The following is a 9,883-nucleotide window of genomic DNA, read 5'->3' as shown; positions in this document are numbered from 1 at the left end:
CCAGTAAAATGTTTTGTGTCTTCTTAGGAATCATAGGGGATTTTATATTAATTTGTGTGTGTGTGTTGTGTTGCATAGTACAAGGGTTATTTGCAAGATTAAAATTTGAGAGTGAACTATATGCTCAAATTCCAAGAAGATTTCATTTTTGTCGATGTTTGAAACTTTTATTTACTTTAAACAAATCTGATGTTTTCCTCATGTTAAAAATTTAACGGTTAGAATCCCCTGAATTTTGAGGACATTTAATCAAAGTGTATGTTCACGTTACAAACAAAAAGCAGTCATTTTTGACCTAGTATGTCTTTATTTAAAGAATATCTAGAAGATCCTATCATGCCTAAATTCAATATTTTTGACTATGTGTTACTTATGTCTCATGTTACACATTTTGAAAATACTAGCAATGCCTTTCATAGTCACTGGATTACAAAAGACTCTGAAGTACAATAATCATTACACAAGAAAATGACAGTGTGTTTGGCTGTTTTAGAAGTCCAGATGACTTGGGCTTTTCCATCCAAGGTATGAGGGCCTGGTTTATGGGATGACCAGCTTTTGCAGAGGTGGTTAATATCCAGGAGAAGTATGGCCTCACAATGGTAGCTAGGTCCTTCAGACTTGTGAGGCCTATTTGTCTCCAGCTGCCATTGCCAGATATTGGTCTGCACATAACAGCACTGCCTGGACTCACTGGCTCCTGTGAAGTCAAAGGGAGAATTTAGACTCAAGTCACTATCTCAATGTTTTACTTAATCCTAGACTTTGTAAAATGGGCAGTAAGAGAAAGTATTCTCGAGAGAAGGAGACTTCAAATAGGTACATTAAAAAAAATCATCATTACCAAATAGATTCCTATCTAGGCAACATTACAAATAAAATCCTGAGAATTAGTTTATAAAGAGGTCATTCATAAAACAAAAAATAAAAAAGATTTTTATAGTGGATTCTGAGGAGCAAGAACTCAAGTTATAAGAGAGAGAATTCTATAAAATGCCTATTTGTTTGGAGAGCACCAAGACAGCTCTTAAGTGTGGTTAGAGAAGAGCTAATGTCAGATAAACCAGAGATGAGTAACACACTATTTTTGAGAAAGTTTGTTCTGTATTTTAAAAAAATTATTCCCTACTGAATGAGAATTTTGTTTCTTATAATTTATGGATGGGTAGTCTACACATCCATATATATATGGAGAATATTATAGCTTCTATCAATTATAATTAGAAATTTTAAAACGGAGCTGCTCACCACATTTGTGACAGAGCCTTTGGCCTCAGTCATAAAGCAGACAGAAGAACTGCCTATATCAGGGTAAAGGTATGCACAGCTTGAAGCTCCTGTCACCTGCATCTGTAACATTTCTTGGTTCTCATCTGTCTGCCCTAAAACAACAGATGGAAAATAAAAGTCCCAAGAGACATTTGTTATATTAAAACACCAATTGTTGAAATAAGATTATGATCATCATTATAAATTATTGTCTAACTTTTTATGCTAAGAAGTTTTATTTTCTTATTACTACCATTTCCATCTTACTCCAAAAATTTATCAATTCCAATACTCTCCCTCACTTTTTAAATGCTTCTCTTCATACTAAACAAGTCTATTTTTATTTGTAAAATTAAAAATTTCAATTCGCATCCAGTTTAATTTCCTTAAATAAGTACAAACAAAACAAACCCAACCCTCTTTTCCTTTGTTCTAATGTTAGCATAGAGTTGGAATACAAATTATTTCTACCTTTTTTGTGAAACTTGACTATGCACAGAAAGATCTCCCTCGCATTATTTTTCATCTGTAAAATCCTAGAGTCATCATGAAAACCATCATTTTACAAAACACAAATAAGTCTCAGAGCATATCTCTGACTTGTACAAAACTTTAGAATTAGTAATGCAGAAAACTGTGATTAGAGTTCTTCCTGAAATACAGTATCAAAAATATGGATGCTTTATATCACTAGTTTTAAAACTACTGCCCTAACAAGCAAGTAACTACTAACCTGGTTTAAGAATTCGTGGCCCAGAAAGCCAGCATTCCGAGCTGTTCAGGTTTTTCAGATGGCCCAAAGGTGCCAAGAGCTGAATGGGAGTCTGGACTTCTTGAAGGAGCAGCAATGCTAGATCATTTCTTGCTGCCCCACTCACCAACCGGAATCTTTCGTGCAGTAGAATGGTAGATACCTTAACAACTCTCAGAGGTGCCCCAGGGTGCCTCAGGCCCAGTATTACAGCAGTGTCTTCAGGATTCCTGTGTGAGTAGTTAGAGAATAATTAGAATAGATTCACTAGGAAATATGAGCCAGTAAAAGCCACCATATAAGGCTTTCCAAAGTATTTTCTTAGCCACAATGCACAACGTTCCTACTCTGCAACAGGGAAACCAGAAATCTATGAATAAAGTCAAACACACAACCAATTTTTACAGAGGCATTATCTATCAGAGGTATCGATATCCAAATACACTAAGGGAAATTTCTTAGCCTGAATTAAAGGGGATAAGAGAGATGGTTCAGGTATAATATTAAGTGAATTTATCCAAAGAAATCTTCAGCAAAGTAATTTGGAGATACTGAATTATGGTATATTGGAAGAGATAAGATGCAAACTTACATATTCCTGACACAGTGGGCAGCAGTGAGAACCCAAGAGCTGCTAACAATAGAACCACTACAAATTTGACTGCCACAGCTAATGATCATGGCCTGCCAAGGCATGGCATACCGCAGAGAAATCCGATCTGCCAAAGCTGAGAAAAAAAACAGTAAAGATAAATTCATCAGAATTGTCATCCTTGATCCATCTTTCTGCATCCCCCTCACCCTGCCCCCTGCTCAGCTTTGCTGATACATAATTGACACGCAACATTCCATAAGATCAAGGTGTACAACAGGATAATTGATAAACATATATAATGCAAAATAACTACCTCAATAACTTTAGTGAATATATCCATCACCTCACCTCACCACACAAATGAAAACATTTATGATTCTACTCACTTAGCAACTCTGAATTATGCAGTAGAGTATTATTAACTATAGTTAATATGCTGTATAAGTGGTCCCCAAAATCATGCATATCAAAACTGGATGTTTGTACCCTTTGATCACAATCACCCACTTCCACCATCCACACCCATGCCCATCTTTAAAAGTCTTTTATTCATTCTAATTCTGCTAAACATATCAATGTTATTAAAATTGCTTTGTAAACACAAACTGAATTTTTGTGTTCATACTATTTCCCTGAAAAGAATGTTCCCCTTGTTATTATCATCCCAAGTCTGTGATTTCTTTATGGCTCAGTTTAAATTCTCTTTAGTCTCGCTGTTGGGTCCTATTTCAGCTCTCTCTCTTGCAATATAGCTGTTAGCTAGTTAGGATTTATTGATGTGGTAGGCAATAAAAACAATGAAAAATCGATTCAAAATGTTAGAGAAATAAATTTAAAATTTTAATGTAACTGGAACTGGAGGGGGATGAGCTTACTAAAATTAAAATCTTGGTGAGATCAAATAGATACAATAATAAGAGATTCATATTTGAAGCTCAGGAAACAACTTATATTTTAAAAAAAGAATTTTAGAGTTCCACAGAAAAGTGAGTTGAAGCAATGGTAGTTAATAGCTATACTAAAAATGGAGAAGATACATCTATAAAAAGATGAAAATAGAACTAAGAATCTTCAGTGAAATACAGTCTGAGTTCTCTGAGTGAAAAATACTCTGAAAGATTTAAGCAAAGAAGTGAGACGGCCTTGCTTATGTTTTAAAAGCATCATTTGCTATTGGTGTGGTAATTAGGTGAAAACAGTCTGTGGGAATATGATTTTTCAGAAATAGATTTCTAAAGAAGAAGGGAAGGAAGAAGAATGAGAAATAGCTATTAATGGTAGGTAGTGTGTGGATTTCATAATAGTCAAGGAAGGGAGGAAGAGTCACGGTGTGATAGAGTTGGGTGCACAGGAATGTAGAAGTCACTCTATATTGCCTACCAATCAAAAATATATATTTAACTAAAAATTTTATCATTACATTTGTAAGGAAGTGTGCAGCAGTAAAGAAATAACTTTGTGTTAGAAGAATAAGAAATCTGAGTCTCTGTGCTAGCCTTGTTCTTCTTTGTTCCTAAGAACATAATCAATACATTTCACTTCTCTGGCTTTCAGAGAAATTGATTAAGATAATTATAAAAATCTTGTCACCTATATTGCATAGGGATATTGTGAAAGTTAAATAAAATAATACACCAAGTATGAACTGCCTTTCAAGCCATGAGGTAAATGATTCTCATTACTTCCTTGGTATAAAAACTTATGATGAATTTCTCAGGAAAAGAGCTTCCTCTCCCCTTATCTACTTCCAATATCCTCTTCTTTTCCTTTCCTTCTCATACCTCCCTCACTACCATTTTCTTGGGCCTTACTCTGAGGCTGTGGCAGAGAGATGAAGTGTGGCCGAATAGAAGCAGTAGTGGAGGTAACACCTGACACATTCGTAGAGGTAGAGACTGAAAGGGAGATGGAAGCAGAAGTAGTCATTGGCCCTTGCTGGTACCAGGGTGCATGGCTGGGCCGTGTAACTCCTTGGAGCCAGAAAAGGAAAGGGCTCACTTGGCTGAAGACGTAGGGCTTTGTGCAATGTTCATCAAAGTTACTCAAGATTCCCACCTGCACCCATATGTCCTTTTGTTGCAGATGGCACACTAGAGGTGCCCCCAGGTCACCCTGCAAGAAACAAGAAGCAAAACATTCACAGATACTTTAAAGGAGGCTAGGAAGTAACTTCAGGTGTTCAATATTCATCTGTTTCTCTCTGAATTTTATACCCCCTCAACTTTTCACCTTACAGCCAGCCTCCCCAACAGCTTTCTTGGCTTCAACGCAGAAAGTGAATTCGTTTAGCTTGGGCCAAAATTGGGCACAAGAGCTGACTTTCAGGATGCTTAGGTGCCTTTTCTGCAGAATTCCGGGACTTCCTGGTGAAAAACAGAAAATAAATATTTTTTTCTTTAGCCTATATTGGAGGAAGGAATATAGCTGAAGAGAAAGATAATAACATATCTACTTTACATGAGAAAGGAAACCTTCTTTCTAAATGTGTCAGTCTTACCTCCTATCAGTGACTATTGCATTACTCACCCCTCATAAGGGACCAACTGGGTAGCCAGCAGTCATACAGTTGTATATTTTTCTCTTGCTCCAGGCTCTCCTCCAGGCAGATAGGAAGCACCAAGGGTTGAAAATGCAATGGCTGCTTCAGGAAGATTAGCCCAGGTCCCAAAGGTCCCTTAGGGCCTACATACGGCATGGCGCGGTGAATGCCTACAGTCTGAGCTTGAGTAGGTTCCTGAAGATCAATAAGTCCCACCTGGACCAGGGCCAGGGCTTCTGAGTTTTTTCTGGTGGAGAGGAATTTATCAAACCTTTTGTTATTACATTATTTCCATGTGAAAAAGAACTTTGCACTTAACATGAATCACATGAAGTCCAGGTGAGCACTAAAGTACTACTCTAATTCCCTCTCTCCTTGTTGCCAACACACGCTGTTTTATTAGGCACCACATGTGTGAAGATCTTCAGGTATGGTTAGATAATTATTACAATGCAATCCACATCCTTGTTAAAAAAATTTAAAAAACCTAACTTAAAACAAGTTGTTATACACCCTAATGTTTATTATGTTTAACTCTTAGTGATACTAAAGTTGAAATTTAGAAATTGAAATATCCCACTTGCAAGATGTGAGATTTTGGATAGTTACTCCCTCTTCCTGAGCTTTGTTTGTCTTCTCTGTAACTAATGGCTTTACTTCAGTATGTTAAAGTGAGAAATAAAATTACGTACCCAAAAGAATATTTTAAGAGAGTCATAGTTATTATTCTTCTGGAGATTAATAAATGATTTTAAGAGACAAAGTTCTTCAAGTCATAAAATGTAAAATTGTGATTCTAATGTAGGTAATAATTTATATTGAGGATACTGTTCATCATTTTATAGGTAAAATTATATAAACATAAAATTTTAAATTGTATTAATTTAGATCCTGAAATTATCCCTAAAAAACAGCTAAAACACTAACTTGGATATACATGAAGCTATTAAGAGATAGAGAGCACACACTTTGTCTTTAGCTAAGGAAATATATCACATGATTACCAAAAGAAAGGAATACCAAATTTTATTTCTGTAGCTAAGAAAGACTATCTATCTTCTTAAAAAAAATTAAAAAAAAAAAAGATACCTATTAACAATCTCTAAGTTATACTTTATAATGATATAAAATTATCTTTCAAATGACACTCAGACTTACATGAAATTCGCACATCTAGCTGTGGTAAGGATCCACTGTTCATTCAGTATAGAACCAGCACAGAAATGAGAGAAAGAGAGTTGCAATGAAACCATCCAAGGGAATTCACCAACTTCTGCCTCCCAGCAGTTGGGACAATGAGGCACGAGGCCAGGGCGTAAGCCACACTCTGCAGAAGAAATCCACACATGGGATAAGATGAAGTTAGTGCTATTACCCTCTTTTCCCTGAATGTGTTGATTTCCTATTTTTAGATTTTAGGAAAATGTTTGTAAATCTTTAACTTTGGGGAAATGCTTGGAAATATCTTTTAATCCTACAAACGTAGCTAGAGTAACAAAGATCTGCCTACTCTGAGAATAATATGAGGTATCTCCATTCATTCCTCAAGTGGAATAATAAAGCATTTCTAAATACTAAAAGTGTTTTTCTAGTACAGTAAGCTGAAAGAAACTAGGTTTACAATACTTAGGTCTTAAACTCTTTCTGGCAAAAATGAGGTATTCTTCTCTCAATATGTGGACATATTTTAAGATTACATTATTCATCCCCCGCTCTTCTGATGCAGGTAATAATTTGAATTTTCACTCTACCAAAGTTTGAGAACATGACCTCTGAGTTAATCAGAAACTCTGATTTTAGGCTTCAAGACTTTGGTCCCAAGAATAACTAAACTAGATAACGAGGCTGAACTTACCTGTGGTTTCATGAGAAATAACAGCTGTCTTGAAGAGCCAGAAAGCCTGGAGACTCTCTTTCCAGACCAAACCCAGATGACACTCAGCCAAGGAAACATTGAGTTCTGAATTCTTGAGAGGCTCTTGTTCAGGCTGTTTAGACTTAGTTTCAAATTCAGATCCAGGCATCTGATAAGGTTGCTTTGTTAAAAGTGTGATTGGAGCAGCACGCAGGGATGACAAACCATGAGAAAGAATGGTCTCCTCAGTAAATTTTGAGGTACATAGTTTCTGGGGAGAATTATCAGAAGAGGCTAAGGTCAAAAGGACAGGAGAGAAGGCCGTAGGAGAAAGAATGGAGCAATAAGGGAAAATACAGGATGAAGGAAATGTGCAAGAAAAAACCAACGAACAGGAAGGGGACAAAGTACATGCAGTTGGCAGAGAACAAGGAACGAGAAAGGAAAAAGATGGATAAAGAGTGCTAAGAAAATTAGGTGGGACATCAGGGCTTCCTTTTGTTTTGTTGATTTGTAAGTTACTGCTAAAGTTCAGATAATCGACTCTTCCAGGAAGCCAGGTGCTTGAAAGGGTAAGAAGGAGAATGTTTGTAAGCTCACTGGGTAGGAGAGAATGGATTTGATCTTGGCTTTCTGTTGCAGGTATCTCAGTTGACAAATCTATTATAAAATACTGATCTGCGGAAAGGATACTTTCTGTTTGTAAAAAAGGTACACGTTCAGACCAGGAGCCAAATTGACTAGTTAATGGAGTTGCTCTATCTGGCTCAGCTTCAAGAGGAACAAATGATGTAATTATATCAGCTTTATAATGGCCGTCAGGCGTTATTTCTTTTTCATGTGGGATCCATGTTTTGACTTTGTCAGATTTATGTATAGTGGAGGATGCAATAATGTCAGTTTCAGGGTGGGCCCAGAGCCTGCCTTCTTGGGTTTCAGTCTGTATCCAAGACTTAACTGTGCCAACTTCAGAGTAGATCCAAGGACTGAATACTTGAAATTCTGAATGGGTCCATGGTATGACTTTATTCATTTGAATATGGAACCAAGATCTGACTGTATCAGCTTCCATATTGACCCAGGGTTTGACTGCTTGGGTTTCAGGGTACATCCAAGGTTGATTTGTAACAGCTCCTTGCTGAGTCCAGGGGTGAACTACAGAAATGTCAGTCTGGGTCAAGAGACTGTCTGTCTGAGAGTCAGGTTGAATCCAGGGTCTAGTTGTATTACTTTGAGTCTGTAACAAAGGAGTAATTGTATCAACTTCAGATAAAGTTATAGGTTTTACTACTTGTCTTTCAGTCTGTGACCAAATATGGAGTGTTTCAGTTTCAGGCTGGGTACTGGGTCTAGCTGTATTAGCTTTCTGCAGATTCCAAGGTCTGACTGAATCTACTTGAGTCTGAAACCAATGTCTTATTACTGTATTAGTATCCACCTGGGTTGAGGGGTAGATTTTTAAAGTTTCAGCCAAGGTCCACGATCTGATTGCAGCAGCTTCAAGGTGGATCCAGGGTTGAATTGTAGCAGTTTCAAGTTTGGTCCAGGATCTGATTGAATTACTTTCATACTGAGTCCAAGGGATAATTATACCAACTTCATTTTGAGTCCAGGAACAGGGCATTTGAGATTCAAATTGGTACTGGGGCCTAATTGTACCATTTTGCATCGGGTACCAAAATGTGACTGTATCCACTTCAGTCCAGGAACTGACAAATTGTAGTTCAGACTGGGTCCATGGTTTTACTGTATCACTTTCATAATGGGTCCAGAGTCCGGCTATGTTGGTTTCAGTTTGGGTCGAGAGTTGGGCTAAATCACCTTCAGGATGAGTCCAAAATCTGACTGTATTAGTTTTGTGCTGGATCCAGGGGTGGGTTCTTTGCCATTTTAGTTGGATCCTGGGAGTAGCTATTTGAGATTGAGGTTGAGTGCCATGTCTTATTGCACCAAACTGAGTCTGGAACCAAGATCTGACCATATTAATGTCGGTCACGGTCAAGGGTTTTGCTGCTTGCATTTCAGACTGGGGCAATAGTGTAAACATATTAGCTTCAGATTGTGTCCAGGGCCTCACTGTTTCAGATTCAGGCTGGGCCCAAGGTCTGAAAGTACTACTTTTAGGTTGAGTCCAGAGACTGATTATACCAGCTTCATTTTTGATCCATGGTCTTACTATATCTGCTTCAGAAAAGGTCCAAGATCTCACTGTGTCTCCTTCAGACTGGTTCCCTGGGTGAAATACACCAGTTTTAGTCTGAACCCATGATAAGATTGTGGTAGTCTCATGCTGAGCCAAGAGATCCACTCTACCAGGTCCAAACTGAGTCAAGGTACTCACTGTTCCAGATTCTGATAGGCCCCAGGGTCTTATACTTGTTGTTTCAGTTTTCAACCAAGATCTGCTAATACCAGCTTCAGAGTGGAGCCAGAGTCTGGCCTCTTGAGGCAAGGGCACTACCCAGGATATAAATGTTCCAAATTTAGACAAGGCCCATGAGTTGATATTATCAGTCTCAGGATGTGTCCAAAGAAGGGAAGCTTGATTCTCAACTGTAATCAAGGATCGAGTAGTATCAATTTGCGGATACAATGAAATACTAAATATACTAGGTTCAGGCACTCTCCAGGGTTGCTTAGACTCAGCTTTAATCATTGTCCACAATGTGACTGTATCATTTAGACTCTGTATGTACGAATTTACTGCTAGAGAATCAGACTGCATGCAGAATATGACTGAGGAAACTGTAGACTGTATCCAACTTACTAGTGGAGATTCAGTCTGAGGCTGTGGTATGACTGTGGCATCTACAGCCTCTGCCCAGGGATTCACTGCTGCAGATTCAGTTGGGGTCCAGGGTATGTCTGTTTCAG

General features: G+C 37.8%; 1 protein-coding gene across 1 annotated transcript; it reads right to left on the bottom strand.

Moving 5' to 3' along the window:
* Positions 1–333: 333 nt before the first annotated feature.
* Positions 334–8,482, bottom strand: LOC120613125 (polyserase-2-like). Its single transcript, XM_039875739.1, has 9 exons — positions 7,010–8,482; positions 6,313–6,481; positions 5,142–5,401; positions 4,845–4,978; positions 4,427–4,727; positions 2,613–2,748; positions 2,003–2,250; positions 1,249–1,382; positions 334–700 (listed from the first exon to the last, which is right to left on the bottom strand). The coding sequence occupies exons 1-9, from the start codon at positions 8,118–8,120 to the stop codon at positions 428–430; spliced, it is 2,766 nt and encodes a 921-aa protein (XP_039731673.1). The 5' UTR covers positions 8,121–8,482; the 3' UTR covers positions 334–427.
* Between the last annotated feature and the right edge of the window lie 1,401 nt (positions 8,483–9,883).

Source organism: Pteropus medius, unplaced genomic scaffold, assembly GCF_902729225.1.
Source record: "Pteropus medius unplaced genomic scaffold, Ma_sr-lr_union100, whole genome shotgun sequence".
Taxonomy (NCBI): domain Eukaryota; kingdom Metazoa; phylum Chordata; class Mammalia; order Chiroptera; family Pteropodidae; genus Pteropus; species Pteropus medius.
This window is presented reverse-complemented; position numbering and strand designations above follow the sequence as displayed.